Here is an 18,127-nt window from a genome sequence, read left to right as displayed (position 1 = left end):
AAAGAAAAATCCCTGTTTCTGTAGGACTTATATTCTTCTAGAAAAGACAGAAAGTAAACAAAACACACTGTTAAAGGCTGTAGACAAAAATAAAGCAGGGAAGGGGCGCCTGGGTGGCTCAGTCGGTTGGGCGTCCGACTTCAGCTCAGGTCATGATCTCGCAGTTCGTGGGTTCAAGCCCCGCGTTGGGCTCTGTGCTGACGGCTCAGAGCCTGGAGCCTGCTTCGGATTCTGTGTCTCCCTCTCTCTCTGACCCTCCCCCGTTCATGCTCTGTCTCTCTCTGTCTCAAAAATAAATAAACGTTAAAAAAAATAAATAAATAAAGCAGGGAAGAGGGATAGAAAATGTTGGGGAGGGGCTACAATTTTAGATAGGTGGTCAGGGAAGGCCTTCTGAGACAAAGTTATTTCAATAAAGACAAACCAGGGGTTAAGAATATACCAAGCAGAGGAACATCAGATCCAAAGGCCTCCAGGCAGGAGTCTGTCTATATTCCAGAAAAAGCAAAGGTGGGGGGGTGGGCAGCATGGCTGGAACAGGGTGAATGTGGAGAAGAGCAGGATACCAGCTGGAACTTGGTAGCTGGGGAAGGGGAGAAAGGAATTCAGGCTGAGAAAGGTGTGTGAACAAAGGCCCAGGGAATAGCCTGCTGTTTGTTGTGATGCAACACAAAGGAAGCCAAACACTACTGGAAGAAAATCACCATTGTGTCATCCACAGTCACTCTAAAATCATGTCAGTTAGTCTTAGTGGAGCCCTTGCTGCTGCTCAGCAATTTTCTTATCTATTTCTTCATGATTCTCATAACTCCCCTGCAATGACTAGCCAAAAGAGGATCCAGTCAGAGGATAAAGTGCTGATATTATCCCCCATGCCCTCTCTAAGCAAGCCCAGAATATACACTTTCCTACTTTAATACCTTTGTTTAAGTTGAAATATCTACCTGGAGTTTTATCCCCACCTTTCTGAAATCCTATTCATTCTAAAAACTTTTCTTGATTTCTCAAACATATCTCATCTCTGTTTTTAAACTCTCTAATTTTTAAAAAAAATCTTTATTTTTGAGAGACAGCGAGAGAGAGAGAATGAGCATGCGCGTACACATGAACAGGGGAGGGGTAGAGAGAGAGGGACACAGAATCCGAAGCAGGCTCCAGGCTCCGAGCTGTCAGCACAAAGCCCAACCTGAGGCTTGAACCCACAAACTGTGAGATCATAACCTGAACCAAATTCGGACATTCAACTGACTGAGCCACCCAGATGCCCCTCTAAACTTTCTAAATTCTATATATTATAGAGCTCTTTTGGCCTTCAGAACATTTTGCTTTATATATCATTAATTGTGTAGTTGCCAGTCTTCTTAACGGGGATATCGGCTCTCAGAGGACAGAAACTATGTGTCATCTGCTCTGCCCTCTCTGTACCTGGCACTGGCCCAGGAGAGATTTACTACTTGCTGAATTGAACTGTCATTCTTGCAATGTAAGCATAGCACTGGGCATGCAATACATACCCACCCTGGACTAGAGTGACTGGTAAACATAGCGTAGGCAGGATTAACTGGCAAACACAGCCGTATCTCAGGCAGAATGGTATACAGGAAAGAGCATGGGCTTCAGATCCAGACATAGCTGGACTCAAATCCTGGCTTCCCAGAGTTTATTAACTGTGTAACTCATGTCACTTTAACTTCTTGATCTTTAGAAAATGGGTAGGTACTGCAATCTATTCACACCATAACTGCACTTGTTGTAAGGATTAAATGAGATAATTATTGTGCAAAAATGAGAATAGAACTTGATACAAGGAGATGCTCAATAAATTATCGTCAAATTACCTTCCCAAGTCATATTTTAAAAATGGAACTTATCTAATAGAAAAGTTGTAAGTATATTTGTATTGTCTTGTATTTGTACTTGTATCACTTTTTGCAATACAGGCACCCCCCCTAAAATGGAACGTAAGTCATACCTCTGTATTTTAAAGTCTATTTTCAATGCAATAACAATAACAAAACAATTCTTTAAAAAAATTAAAGTTTTTTGTGCTTTCCTTAATTCAGTTTTTACCCAATATACTTGTCAAAAATAGGCTGCTTTGGTGGGTCAGTAAAAAAGCAAAAATTATTTCCTGGTTTTGTGATTCAAATGGGATCTCAGTATCTCTAATACAGCAAAGCAAGGACTGTACTTGGAGAAGACTTTGTCCTGAGATAAAACATTTCAAGGTGATTTCTACTGTTGACAACATCACAGGTACTGTTAATATTACAAGTGACTATTGCCAACTATTGCCTATGTTCACAATCACAGGAAATGTTAAGTTTTAGTTTGAGAGTAATAAAATTCAGATGTAATCATTTTCCTTTTCAAGTTCACCAACCTGACTTTTATCCTTGGAGCCTTTGGGGGGTTTAGCCATGCAGTGTTAAGAACTCTTGGCCCCAAGTGCATAATGAAGAGGACCTGAGTTGGTAGCAATGGAAAGAAAAAAAGAGTCCTAAGAGAAATTTAAGAGATAATACAACAATTTAATGGATTTGATGATTTGATGGTAGATAAGGGAAAGAGAAGTATCTAAGCTGACAGGTTTCTGGACTGGGGAATTAATGATATGCAGAATTAATAAAACTGGCAAGGTCCACTTAAGTTCAGAAAGGCTCTCATGTTGCTTAAACCTGTAGGCTTGAGAAATATCAAAATTATTGATTAAGATGGTTAACAGTTATTACAGATTCTGTCATGATTTGAAAGATTTGTGAAGATAGGACCATGGCCTGAGGTGTCAGATAGATGTTCCTGGAAAAGTAAGTAGGGCATACCTTTTAAGCTCAAATGCATGGCTCTTTCTACCAGGATACTAACTGCAAAAGTTCCATCCAACTCATCTGGGCCCTCCTGGGCTGGGCAGACTTCCCCTGTGGTGGTGTTGCAGGGGACCTGGGTGGAGGCAGGAGACTTCTGGTGGCCAGGTGATGGAGAGCGCTGGATCTCATCATGCCTTCTGGGGAACTGCTCAGACTCACTGTGGCTGCTGCAGTCCACAGAATCCAGTTCATGAGCAGGCCCAGGGTGTGGGGAAGGAGAGGAAAGAACCACGTGAACTCGCAAGGCAGCTCCTGAGAGGTTGGAAGCATTTCGCCCAAACAGAGGATACACACCTGTAAGAGGATGGAGGAGAATAAGCCCAAACAAGCAGGAACCAAGAACACCCTCTAACCTTGGAGGAGATGACTGAGAGTGCTTGTGGTCCTCTCTCCTTTGACAGGCCTACATGCCCCAACAAACCAGTCTGTAAAAGAAAGTATGAACTTAGTATTCCTTCCTTTCTTCCCAGCACACACACTGTCTCCATTAATGGAAAGTAGTGAGAGCTTGGATTTGAAGTCACAGCCAAATGACTACCAGGCAGAGCTGTTGTGGAATAGATTTAGGTGCTGGGGGCAAGCAGACTTAGATGACCTCTGAAGCCTCTTGAAAGTAAGATTTTTTTATTAAAAGGAGTGGCCTGTCTTCTCTTCCACATGTCCTTACTGGCCCTTGTCCTTAGGCCTTCTCCTTAGGAAGCTGTCCTGGTGCTCAATTTAGCGTGTTTCAACAACTAAATATGTTCTGGCAGTAGCCCTGAAGATCATTTGGAAGTGAAGTAGGAGGTGGAGGCAAAGGAGGCAAGAAAGAAAATTAGAGGAATTAGTACTTGTTGAGTGTTTTTCACGTGCTAGAATCTGAGGGGTTAGGTAACCCACCAACGTGACTTTTTCAAAAAGTGGTAGATTTAAACCCAGGGATCTGAACTTATAGACTTCTTGGATATTAAAATGAGATTTAATTATAAAGCAGAAGGCACTATGAATTCTTTCAGAATCTCAAAGATTGCTTCATTAGACTCATTTCAATTCAGGAAAATGGAGCTATTTGATTCATAGCAGCAAGATGGAACTTTCTGTGTTTTTTTAATTTTTGTTTTTAAGTAACCTCTTTTCTTCTGATGCAATGTGTGAATTATCATCATTATCACAAGGAGGAAGTAAGGGTGATAGGAGGGGAGTCATCTAAAAACAACATAGCCAAATCCTTACCCCAAGAAACTTAACAGTTACTTGGAAGGCCGGTTGGAAGAATGACTGGATGGACTGCTTGACTCATCCAACAAATACATCAAATGCCACACCTTGTACAAAGCCCCTTCACAAGAGGATAAAAAGCTTAGACTGAAGGGATGTGGAGAAGCATGAGAGAAATGGACAATCTGAAAAGTTAAATCCTGCCTTTGGTATCACTCAGTAAAAAGAGGTACTTGTGCTTGAGTTTGATCCCTAAATGTTTATTCAGTGTTCCAGACCTACTTTCTTCAGCACAGTGAAGTTAAAAGCCTATCTTTACAAACTTTAGTTCAGGTGAGCTTTGCCTACTTCAAATACTTTTTCTGCATGCTCCCTGAAGTGACTCTAGGCTTGCCCAGAAAATAGGGCACATGGCATTTAATGAGGTGCTCAGCAAAGCCAGAATTACACCTGCTGGGTCCATAGAGAACCAGAGAATCCAGAATTATCACCCAGATACTCAGTTCTCCTTATTTAGCTTGGGCCACTTGTTCAACAATAGGGTTTAGAGCACAAGGCTAACAGAGCTAAAATAGGGTTGTGACTCAGTTTCTTTAGCTGTATAGTGAAGAAAATAACAACTAACCTTACAAGGAGTGTCCCAAAGAAAAAACATCATGTTTATAAAGAATCTAGTCTGGTCATTATAGTTACTAGACTTATTTTTCTAAATGGCAAAACTGTCCCTCCTCTATTCAGACCCCATTGAAACAGCTTTCCATAGCTCTCAGAAAAACGTACAGTACTCTTGTTTGCTTTTCCAGCTTCGTCTCCTATCATCTCCCATCCTATATATCCTATGATCCAGCAGTACCAAATTACTTACAGTGCCTAAAAGGTGTCAAACTGCTTCATGCCTCTGCACCTTCACAGGCTATTTTCTTGTTCAGAATATCATCCCCCCCCCCCCCTTTTCTTGGCTTATTCCTAAGTCCTTTGAAACTCAGTTCAAGGGTCATTTCCACTGAGGTATCATACTTGAACCAAAGAGATATTGCATCCCTGTGCTCCATAATACCACTGAGAATACCTTTTCATAGTTCTTCACTGTAAATGTTTATTTACTACTCTATTCTCTCATTATTTCTTATTCATTTTGAACTCCCAAGGCCAAGTATATGTATCAAGTACTGAACAAAAGTTGAAAAGAAAGCATCTAGCACATAATGCCACTTGTAAAATGTTACCTTTTTCCTTTCTGCCTTGTGAACTAGTTTAATACCATGAAGATTTTCTTTATGATTTCAAGATATGCTGACCAGACAGGGAGGATATCCTAGTCTCATTAGCAGGGATGTTTTTCAGAGTATTTAAAAAACGAGCATTCTAGATTATCATATAGGCTCTTATACATTTTTTTTCAGGTAGTCCCCCAAGTTCACCCATTTTTATTTTACACTTACTGACTGAGAACAATATTCTAGGGAGTGTATCACATAGTGCTTGTCATAGAGCAGGTACTCAAACCACAACAGCTGAGGATGGTTCCTCACTTACCACTGACAGTTAATGTCCTTGCTGACCTCTCCCCAAGTCTGACCAGGTCCACATAGGCTGAGCCAATCCAACTGTCTGTCTGGTGGGGCCTCTCCACACTGTCATTGCCATAAGCCCGCCACACTTGGACCTCTAACCTCTCTTCCCTGAAATACCAAAGCAGTGACGGGCCCCTATTGACTTCTGCTCTTTTGGATGCCTTGAAAGTAACCATGACCTGCTTTTTGTTTGTAGATTCTTTAGGCTTCTTGAGAGGGGTCCAGAAGGCTTCATGATCGTAAAATTTGTAGCGGAGGTAGCAGTGTATGTTCTTATGAATGTGCTTTTGGCCGGCAAGAAGCACACAATGGATGGGCAGCCAGAGCCTTGGGGTGGATATGGTGACAGTGGCTGGCTCCTCTTCATCCATCGTGACAAGATTCTTCAGGTTATTCTCAAAGCTCCAGCCCAATAGCTCAGCAGCTTCCAACACCCGCTCTCTATCTCCAGGATGTGTGAAGGAAACTGAAAGTTCTAGGCCACCCACAATCTTCTGCATGAGCTCCAAACAGTGAGGCAGGGCCCCATCTTCTGGTAAAATGATAGGATACCATCCTGTGATCCCTTATGGAAAAAAATAAGATTTTCAATTATTGTTTTAAGAATAAAAAGATATACCCACTTCCTACTTCAGAGCCACCATCACCCTGGCCCAAGATAGAAAAGAAAACATATCCACAGAGCACTGGAGTTTGTTTCATCTGATTACTGAAAGACAATGTGATCAGATGGAAGAACAAAGGCTGGGAGTTGGAAGACCTGAGTTCTCTCCTAGGCTCATCTCAAAACTAGTAGTTCAGTCTAGGTAAGCCATTAATTTCTCTCAGCCTTGGTTTCCTTACCTGACAAATGGGAAAATTAGTGCTAACCTTACACATCAGACAAAGTTGTTTAATCATCAAATGAGATAATGGTTTTGGAAGAGTTTGAAAGAAGTGCTACAAAAAATGTGAAATGGAGGGGTTGGAAGATGGCAGCCAAGTAGGAGGACTCTGGCTTGCTTTGTCCCATGAATAAACTAGATAACTATCAAATCATCCTAAATACCCCAGAAATTGACCTGAAGACTGGTAGAACAAACTTCACAACTAAAGGGAGAGAAGAGGCCACATCGAAGAAGGTAGGTAGCGTTAGGGAAAGAAACTGTTGCCGTTGTGGTAGGGGGAGAGCCATGGTCACATGGAAGGGAGATAGATTAGCACAGGGGAGTTCATGGGGGAAATGAATCCCCATAGCAATTGGCTTGGAAGACAAGAGGGGCTGAATTTCCTGAGTTCCTGTAATGAGTGGGGCTTAAAGCCTGGAGTTTGAAAGGTCAGCATGCTTGGCTCTGATAGAGCCTAGAGGGCACTGGGGCTGCTCTTGGAGAGGAGGTAGGCAAACAGCCTGGGAACACAGTGTGGGAACATACACTAGGGCACACAGTGGGAAAGTTATTTGCTCACTTCAGAGAGTGTCCCAGAGAGATAGAGAGATAGTGTTCACAAAGAGACGCCTCTGGAACGAGAAGTTGGCTGGTGTCATTTACATTCCCCACCCCTCAGCATAAGCACAGGGAACCAACGCAGTGCTGACACTCATTACCTAACTTGCTTACACCAAGCCCCACACCCCCTGCTTTGGTGCAACTGTCCCTCCCAGTCATGCTTGCCTTAGTCCCAGCACCACAGGCCCCCTGCCCCAGAAGACTAGCCCAAATCTCTGCTCACAATGTGTTTCCCGACGTGGGAGTTTTGTGGAGGCTGGGTTCCTGTGGGGTGGCAGTGGTGACAGGTTTCATTTCACACAAAGACCAGAGCACACCTAGTTAAAATGCACACCACCTTCAGGCCAGGGACCAAACACTGCCCACAAAAGGCAAAGAGAGCCTCTGCAGACAACTGGCCTGAAGGATAAAGTGACCAGGAAAAAACAGGAGAGCACACGCAGCACATACTGGAGACACTCCTGGAAGTACCAAGCCATGGGGAACAGGAGTAGCAATACTTACATTGGGCAAAATTATATTGGACATTACTCCACAGGACACTACAGGACCTCTTCTTCACAAGATCATGACCCTCAAGAACAGGAGATGTGGCTGACTTTCCCAACACACAGAAACAGGCACAGTGACTTAGACAAAATGAGAAGACAGAGAAATTTATCCCAAATGAAAGAACAGGACAAGGCCATGGCTGGAGATCTAAGTGAGACAGATATAAATAACATTCCTGATAGAGAATATATAGTAATGGTCATAAAAATACTCACTGGAGTCGAGAAAAGAGTGGAACACATGAGTGAGACCTTCCTTAACACAAAGATAAGAACATAGCAGAAGCTCAAGAAGTGGAGGAACAAATTTATGACCCAGAAGACAGAATAATGGAAAGAAATAAAACTGAACAAAACAGAGGAAAAAAGAATTATGCAAAGTGAGAACAGACTTAGGGAACTCAGTGACTCCATCAAATGTAGTAGCATTCATATTACGGAAGTCCCAGGATAATAAGAGAGAAGGGGGGGGGCAGAAAATTTATTTGAAGAAATAATGGCTGAAAACTTCTGTAAATCTGGGGAAGAAAATAGATATCCAGATCCAGGAGGCACAGAGAACTCCCAACAAAATCAACATAAGCAAACTCACACTAAGACATATTGGAATTAAATTGGCAAAATATAGTGATAAAGAAAAAAATTTTAAAGCATTAAGACAAAAGAAGACAGTAACTTACAAGGAAAAACCCATAAGGCTAACAGGATTTTTCAGCAGAAACTTTCCAAGCCAGAGGGAGTGGCACAATATATTCAAGTGCTGAGGGGAAAACTCTGCAGCCAAGAATACTCTATCCAGCAAGGTTATCATTCATAACACAAGGAGATATGAAGAGTTTCCCAAACTAAAACTAAAGGAGTTCATAACCGCTAAACCAGTTCTGTAAGAAATATTAAAGGGGACTCTTTGAGGAAAGAAGAAACCAAAAGTGACAGTATAAAGGTAGGAAACACAAGAGCCATAAAAATGGATGTTTCTGTAAAAAATCAGTCAAAGAACTCATAAATTAAAAGGATATAAAATATAACAACATATACCTAAAATGTGCAGAAGAGAGGAGTCAACAATGGGTTCAAACTTAAATGACCATCAACTTAAGATAGACTGCTATATGCAGAAGAGGTGATATGAAAACCTAATGGTAACCATATATCAAAAACCACTAATAAATATGCAAAGAATAAACAGAAAGAAATCCAAATATATCATTAAGGAAAATCATCAACCATGAAAGAGAGAAAGATAGGATCAGAGGAAATCTTCAGAAACAACCATAAAACAAATAATAAAATGACAATAAATACACATCTATCATAATTATTTTCAATGTAAATAGACTAAACATTCCAATCAAAATACACAGGGTAATAGAATAGATAAAAAAACAAGACTCATCTGTATACTGCCTACAAGAGACTCACATTAAACCTAAAGACACCTGCAGATTGAGGTGATGGAGTGAGGGGATGGAGAAACATCTATAAGGCAAATGGATATCAAAAGAAAGCCAGAGTAGCAATACTTATATGAGATAAAATAGACTTTAAAACAAACTGTAACAAGAGACAACGAAGGACACCATATAATAATAAAGGGGACAATCCAACAAGAAGATATAACAAGTATAAATATTTATGTACCCAGAGGCACCTGGATGGCTAGGTTGGTTAAGCACCCAACTCTTCATTTAGGCTCAGGTCATGATCTCACAGTTTGTTGAGATTGAGCCCTGTGTCAGGCTCCACGCTAAGCGTGGAGTCTGCTTGGGAGTCTGTCTCTCCTTCTCTCTCTCTCTGCCCCTCCCTTGCTCATGTGTGCTTTCTTTCCCTCTCTCTCAAAATAAATAAATAAACATTAAAAAATATTTATGGATCCAAATACATAAAACAGTTAATACCAGACATAAAGGAAACAATCGGTAATAATACAATAATACTAGCAGACTTTAACACCTTACTTACATCAAGGGATAGATCATCTAAACAGAAAATCAATAAGGAAACAGTGGCTTTGAATGACCCACTGGAACAGATGGATTTAACAGATATATTCAGAACATTCCATCCTAAAACAGCAGAACACACATTCTTTTCAAGTACACACAGAACATTCTCCAGAACAGATCACATATTAACCCACAAAACAAGTCTCAACAAATTCAAGAAGATGGAAGTCATACTATGCATCTTTTCTGACCACAACTTATGAAACTAGAAGTCAACCACAAGAAAAAAATCTACAAAGAGTACAAATATATGCAGGTTAAACAACATGAAGTGTTAATAAACAATGAAGGGTTCAACTAGAAAATAAAAGAAGAAATAAAAAAGTACACGGAAACAAATGAAAATGAAAACACAATGGTCCGAAATCTTGGGATGCAGCAAAAGCAGTTCTAAGAGGGAAGTTTATAGCAAATGAGGGCTACCTCATGAAGTAAGAAAAAAATCTCAAATAAACAACTTACCCTCACACCTAAAGGAGCTAGAAAAATAACAATAAAGAAAATCTAAAATCAGTAAAAGGAAAGAACAAAGATTAGAAGAGAAATAAATGATATTGAAAACAAAAAAAAAAAAAAAAAAAGAGAGAGAAAGAACAATGAAACCAGGGGCTAGTTCTTTGAAAAAAAATCAACAAAATTGATAAACCTCTAGCCAAACTGATCAAGAAAAAAAAGGGAACTCAAATAAATACAATACAGAGATAATAACAACTAACACCACAGAAATACAATTTTGAGAATATCATGAAAAGCTATATATCAACAAATTAGATAACCTAGAAATGGATATATTCTTAGAAACATAAAAATGACCAAAACTGAGAAAGAAATGGAAAATATGAAGAGACTGATAACCAGTGAAGAAACTGAATCAGTAATCAAAAAACTCCCAACAAACCAAAGTCCAGGACCAGATGGCTTCCAGGTGAATTCTACCAAACATTTAAAGAAGAGTTAATAATATTCTTCTCAAACTAATCCAAAAAATAGAAGAGGAAGGAAAACTTCCAAATTTATTCTGTGAGGCCAGCATTACCCTGATACCAAAACCTGATAAAGGCACCACAATAAAAAGAAAACTACAGGCCAATATCCCTGATGAATACAGATAGAAAAATCTTCAAAAATTCTAGCAAACTGAATCCAAGAGTACATTAGAAAAAAATCATTCACCACCATCAAGTGGGATTTATTCCTGGTTTTCAAGGGTGGTTCAATATCTGTAAATCAATCAGTGTGATACATCATATCAATAACAGAAAGGCTAAGAACCATATGATCCTATCAATAGGTGCAGAAAAAATCATGTGATAAAGTACAACATCCATTCATGATAAACCCTCAACAAAGTACCTTTACAAGGAACATAATTCAACATAATAAAGGTCACTTAGAAAAGCCCTCAGCTAACATCATCCTTACTGGGGTAAAAACTGAGAGCTTTTCCCCTAAGGTCAGGAACAAGACAAGGATGTCCACTCTCACCACTTTTATTCAACATAGTACTGGAAGTCCTAGCCATGACAAGTACACAACAAAAAGGAATAAAACACATCCAAATTGCTAAAGAAGAAGGAAAATTTTCACTATTTGTAGATGACATGATACTATACATTAGAAAACCAGAAAGACTCCACCAAAAAACTGTTAGAGCTAATAAACTAATTCCATAGGTTTGTAGGATACAGGATAAATGTATAAAATCTATTGTATTTTAATACACCAGTAATGAAGCAGCAGAAAGAGAAATTAAGAAAACAATCCTAATTATAATTGCACCAAAAATACCTAGCATAAGATACCTACGAAAAAACCTAACCAAAGAGGTGAATGACCTGTACTCTGAAAACTAAAATACTGATGAAATAAACTGAAGACAACACAAAGAAATGGAAAGACATTCCATGTTCATGAACTGAAAGAATATTGTTAAAATGTTGATACTACCCAAAGCAGTCTACATATTCAATGCTATCCCTATCAAAGTAACACCAGCATTATTCACAGAGCTAGAACAAACAATCCTAAAATTTGTATGGAACCAGAAAAGACCCCAAATAGCCAAAGCAATCTTGAAAAAGAAAACTAAGGCTGCAGGCATCACAATCCCAGATTTCAAAACGTATTACAAAGTATGCTACTGTCACAAAAACAGATACTCAGATCAATGGAACAGAATAGAGAACTCAGAAATGGATCCACAAACATATGAACAACTAATCTTTGACAAAGCAGGAAAGAATATCCAATGGAATAAAGACAGTCTCTTTAGCAAATGGTGCTGGGAAAACTGGACAGCGACAGGCAGAAAAATGAATCTAGACCACTTTCTTACACCATACACAAAAATAAGCTCAAATGTAAGACAGGAAGCCATCAAAATCCTAGAGGAGAAAGCAGGCAAAAGCCTCTTTGACCTCAGCCACAGCAACTTCTTTCTCAACATGTCTCCGGAGGCAAGGGAAACAAAAGCAAAAATGAACTATAGAGGCCTCATCAAAATAAAAAGCTTCTGCACAGTGAAGGAAACAGTCAGCAAAAATAAAAGGCAACCGAAGGAATGGGAAAAGATATTTGCAAATGACATATCAGATACAGTGTTAGTATCCAAAATCTATAAAGAACGTATCAAACTCAACACCCAAAAAAACCAAATAACCCAGTGAAGAAATGGGCAAAAGACATGAATAGACACTTCTCCAAAGAAGACATCCAGATGGCCAACTGACACATGAAAACATGCTCAACATCCCTCACCATCAGGGAAATACAAATCAAAACCACAATGAGATACCACCTTACACCTGTCAGAATGGCTAACATTAACAACTCAAGCAACAACAGATGTTGGCAAGGATGTGGAGAAAGAGGATCTCTTTTGCACTGCTCGTGGGAATGCAAACTGGTGCAGCCACTCTGGAAAACAGTATGGAGGTTCCTCAAAAAATTAGAAATAGAACTACCCTACAACCCAGCAATTGCACTACTAGGTATTTATCCAAGGAATACAGGAGTGCTGTTTCAAAGGGGCACATGCATTGCAATGTTTATAGCAGTGCTATCAACAATATTGAAAGTATGGAAAGAGCCCAAATGTCCACTGACAGATGAATGATAAAGATGATGTGGTATATATATACATATATATACATACACACACACATACATACAATGGAGTATTACTCAGCAATCAAAAAGAATGAAATCTTGCCATTTGCAACTACGTGGCTAGAACTAGAGCATATTATGCTAAGCAAAATTAGAGAAGACAAGTATCATATGACTTCAGTCCGATGAGGAATTTAAGACACAAGACTGATGAACATAAAGGAAGGGAAGCAAAAATAATATAAAAACAAGGAGGGGGACAAAACATAAGAGATTCTTAAATATAGAGAACAAACTGAGGGTTGCTGGAAGGGTTGTGGGTGGGGGGATGGGCTAAATGGGTAAGGAGCATTAAGGAAGACACTTGTTGGGATGAGCACTGGGTGTTATACAAAGGGGATGAATCACTGGAATCTACTCCTAAAATCATTATTGCACTATATGCTAACTAACTTGGATGTAAATTAAAAAAAGAAAAGATTAAGAGACATCAACAACAGAAATAACAAAAACAAACAAACAAAAAACAACCCCCCTCCACCAAAACCCTGCCTCATATGATCCATGGCACCAATTCACTTCTCCAACCCTCAGTTTTCTCATCAGCCAAATGAGGATATTAGGCCTCTAAAAGTCCTCCTGAATCTAAAAATGTATAATTCAGTATTTTGCTACACGAGGGATGGAGAAGAGGAGGAATACAATGAGAGAAAATAAAACTTGCCTACGTCCCTATTCATTCAGCCATCCCTATTAAAACACATATACATCATTTAGTGAAATGTTATGAAGGTGCTACCAATACCGTAGAAAAGACCTAGTCCTAGGTCTTCCACTGAAGGAACTGCTACTTGGTGAACATACACCAAGGACCAGGCACTAGATTTCAAAATAATAATAGTTATTCTTTACTGAGTATCTACTGGGTGTCAGATATACTCTTAGGGCTTCATAAATACCACTTCATTTACTTTTCCTGATAATGCTGTGAAGTTCTGAGGGCTAACTGGGATAATAATCCCTATTTTACAGATGAGAAAATGGAAGCTCAGAGACCTGCCCAAATTCTCCTAATTACCACATTGTATAAATAAATGACATAAGTGAGAAACCCTATATACCAAGTTGTACAGACTTCTCTCTGGTAGGCACATAGAGAGTACTTGTTTATTAGAGTATTGCTCAAATTTTAATTCACAATTAAACTTGGGAGATGTATGACACAATTCTGGAAAGTAGATTACAAAATCGTAGGAAGGAAGATGGGCAAGAGAAGGAAAGGTGACATTTACTGAATGTCCACTATACGTCAGGTTCTTTATATACCCTATTTTCACCAGCCCCTACTTTGTAGACTTGTTGGAATTAACTGTCTCCATTCATGAGATAAGAAAATTGAGGCTCAGAAAGGTCTAGGTCACTGAGCTAGCAGTAAGTAGAATAGGACCATTATTTCCAGACGGCCTTGGAGGCTGTCTTCTTTTGGGCCTTTAGCTCTTTATTCTTTCTTCAGTGAGGGGGGGGGTACAATGAACAAGAATGGGTAAACCTGGATTTGATTTTCAGTACTGCCACTCACTAGTTGTGCAGTTTTGGCAAATCATTTAAATTTTGTGAGCCTAAATTTCCTCATTTGTAAGATAAAAATAGTAAGATCCTGTATCCCCACCAAGCAGGGTTATAATGAGGCTCACACAGTATCTGAGAAAATATTTCACAAAATGCTATATAATATAATGGGTATCACCATATTTATTATTTGTAGTATTACCACCATCATCATCATCATCATCATCATCAACATCATCATCATCAGCTTTCCTAGAGTAAGATGACAGTACAAAGTTTTGAGCTACTTTGCTTTGTTAGAAGACTTCTGAAATGATTAGGAGAGGACTTAAAATACTTACCAGAAAACTTCTGAGGTACCTGGGAGAATTCAAAAGCATGTATTATGGGTCATGTTTTCTTTTGCATATCTTGCAGGGAGCCATGCAAGATCTCTTGTAGGAAAGCAAATGGGGGGAGGGGGTAGGATTAGAAAGTGATAATCCAGAATCCTTACCAGATCTTTTGACCAGCAGCTCTTTTGTAGGAACCTTTACTACTCCAAGCAGATAATCTCTGATTGACTGAATACTGGTTATATCAGTGGCTGTTAAATCAAACAAAAAGAGAAATTATTTAATGCTCTACTGACCAAAGGGCTAAACACTTCAACATGTATTTCCTAGGAGAGGCTATATCATTCAAAGCAGAGCCCCTTTTATTTTTTTATTATTATTATTTAAATGTTTATTTATTTATTTTGAGAGGGCACGTGCATGGAAAGGAGGCAGAGAGGGAGAGAGAGGATCCCAAGCAGAATCCTGATACAAGGCTCAGTATCACAAAATGTGAGATCATGGCCTGAGGTGATAGCAACAGTCAGATGCTTAGCTGACTGAGCTACACAGATATCCCCAAACTGCACCCCTTTTAATTCTGGTTGTGATGGGTCATTTGGTGCTCACCTGACTTGGTATCTTCATGATAAATAGCAAAGGTGACCTCTGCAAACTCCAACAGCTCTGCCAGGAAACAGGCCTCTCCACTACAGTGCTGAGTCACCAAATTACATGAAAATTCAACATAATGGGAGAACTCAGGGCAGAAGGAACAAGCTACAGGGCGGGTTCGGCGCTGTTCTCCCTTGGGCAGGAAGGAGAGATGAGTGGTGACAAAGGCATTGACCCCAACTGTGGCACTGAACTGTAGAGCGGGTTCCAACTCAGCCAAAGCCCTGTAAAGGGAGAAGGATGGCAATGAGAAGGTAGTAACATAACTCAGCTGGACTGCCTAGAAAACATCTCCACCATCTCCATGAGGCCACCAAGAACACTAACCCACCAGATATTTCCTATCTAGGCTTTGGGCAGAGCCACAGTGTGCTTTCTTAATTATTTAAATATCATAATGTATGTGTATGAGGTGGGGGAAGACAATATTCATCTGTCTACCAGAGTTACACTCTCCAGGGACACTCCATTTTACTGTCACTGACCTTCAGCCAAAGACTAGCAGGCAGCAACAGTAGTTGAACAACTTGGCTTTACTGCTCATTACACTGAGAAAGAACATACACCAAGGGAAATCATGGGGAATTTTAGTAAGAAAGTATCAGAAAGGACTACTAGCACTAGACTCCTGTTAGTTGATTTAGACGTTCCTGGAAGTGGAGCTTTGCTCTTGATAGTTGTTCTAATGAATCTTATCTAGGAGGGAAGACTAGGGGCACATGGGTGGCTCATTCGGTTAAAGCGTCCAACTTTGGCCTAGGTCATGATTTCACCGTTCCCGAGTTGGAGCCTTGCGTCGGGCCCTGTGCTGACAGCTCAATGTCTGGAGCCTGTTACAGATGCTGTCTCCCTCTCTCTCTGCTCCTCCCCTCCTTGTGCTCTCTCTCTCTCTTAAAAACAAATAAACATTAAAACTAGAATGAGGCTAAGGTTAGGATTGGTAAAGCAGCAGCAGTCACTCATTGTAGCCAGGATGGGGGTGATGTTGGGTATTTTTGTGATTTCATAATGACCTTGTTTTGGTTTGTTCCTAGACAAGATTATGGAATAATTTTATTTTTGTCTCATCTCATCATGGTTGCAAAGCAGCTTTGTCTGATGCTGGTGTTCCATGAGATTATATATGCTCAGCAAGAAAACACCCAGTCCAGCTATGATTGCCAGGTCAGTTCCCAGATGTCTCTGGGGTTGCTCTTCTCTTTCTTAGTACATATGTTCCACATGTACAGACAGAATCTATCCATCTTTAACTAACACTCATAAAGAGCAGTCAAGTCTTTAGTGTGTGGGTATAGTATGAGGAAAACTCCTTTGCCCCAACTTCCCCAAGGGTATAAAATTGACATTTAGGCAAAGAGGTCACCTCTTTTTGAAGCATTTTCTGACAGCCCCAAAGAAGAGTTAGAGGTGTTCCTTCTTTACTGTACTTGGTGTACATTGGTAGAGGGTAGTAACTTGGAGCTTGAATCTTGGCTCTATCATTTAATTAAATGTGTGACCTTGGACAAGTTATTCAACTCTTTGAAGTTTCATTGTCCTCTTTGCTAAAATGAGGATAGCATAAGGATACAAATACTAAAGACGTATGTATAATTATATGCTTATTATATTTTCATTTCTTATGAAATTAAGTAACCTAAAATCATTAATGGGAGACTGGTGTATGTCTATACAACAGCAGACTCTGAAGTATATATTAGGTATAGGAAACATGACAGGGAAATAGATCAAATGCCAGTAATGGCTAAAAAAACAAAGATAAAATGTTCAAGGAGTGTCGTAAAAATTACACTAGATAATACATACAAAGCAGAGAACCTGTTATGGGCAATGAAAGGGCTCTTAACAGGAAACTCTCAGATATAGCATTGATAAGAAAGAAAGGTTTGCGCCCAAAGCTATTCTGAATTAATTCATTCAATAATTATTTCCTGACCATCTTCTCTGTGTGTCATGCACTGGGCTCAGAGCTAGATACATATAGGAGTGAAAGAGCTATAATTTCTTACCCTTGTGGAACTTAAAAACTAGTGCAGCAAGATCTCTGTCAATCAAGTGACTATAAATATATGTATATATCTATGTCTATATCTAGACTGTGATTGCTTTTCCTTTGGTCCAATTATCTTTTTGCTAGTACTTCACCAGCAAATCAATGAACCCATTTATGTTCATGGAAGTTTCTACTCATCCTCAGTTAAAGATCAGGTTAATTAAAAGACTCAAGTGAAAAAGAAAGAAGGGGTCTGTTTACACAGACATTGAAAATGTATTTTCAGGGAGACCACTGGCACTTCAGATGAGGGTTGCTTTCTCTTGATGAGAGAAGGCTGACTTCAGAGCACCTGCTATCTGGATACCAAGAATTCCTTTCTTCAATAAGATGCAATGTAAAACTTATTTCTGATTTTACTATATTCCACTGGCTAATAAAGGTAACATTATTTATACAAACTATCTATACAAATGGAACTAATTATTTGAATAGTAGTTGGTAGTTTATAAAGTTACTTCACATTTGTTAATTCTTACACTGATCCTTATAAAATCAGGAGAAGTATTCATAATTTCCATTTTTCAGAGGAAGAAACAGACCCAGAGAGGTGAAGAAACTACCCCAAGATCATGCACAGCTAGTGGGAGATGGGGGTGGCTCCCGTTTCTAGTGCAATTTGTTTCCATTATATTGTGTTTGTCACAGAACTGTCCCAAACTATCAGAAAATGTAGTGTTAGAATTGGCCTGGCTTCTTACCGTTCCTTCTTGAAACGGTGACACA

General features: G+C 39.5%; 1 protein-coding gene across 3 annotated transcripts in view; it reads right to left on the bottom strand.

The window, feature by feature from the left end:
- C2CD3 (C2 domain containing 3 centriole elongation regulator) overlaps window positions 1-18,127 on the bottom strand; it is a 144,106-nt gene that overhangs the window by 54,883 nt on the left and 71,096 nt on the right. For all 3 annotated transcript variants that reach the window (XM_007080858.3, XM_015537004.2, XM_042959531.1), the window contains 4 exons: window positions 15,304-15,572; window positions 14,856-14,945; window positions 5,601-6,203; window positions 2,823-3,161 (listed from right to left, as the gene is read on the bottom strand). In XM_007080858.3, coding sequence (XP_007080920.2) covers window positions 2,823-3,161; window positions 5,601-6,203; window positions 14,856-14,945; window positions 15,304-15,572 — 1,301 coding nt within the window. The remainder of the gene's footprint in view (window positions 1-2,822; window positions 3,162-5,600; window positions 6,204-14,855; window positions 14,946-15,303; window positions 15,573-18,127) is intronic.

Source organism: Panthera tigris, chromosome D1 (genome assembly GCF_018350195.1).
Source record: "Panthera tigris isolate Pti1 chromosome D1, P.tigris_Pti1_mat1.1, whole genome shotgun sequence".
Classification (NCBI taxonomy): Eukaryota; Metazoa; Chordata; class Mammalia; order Carnivora; family Felidae; genus Panthera; species Panthera tigris.
This window is presented reverse-complemented; position numbering and strand designations above follow the sequence as displayed.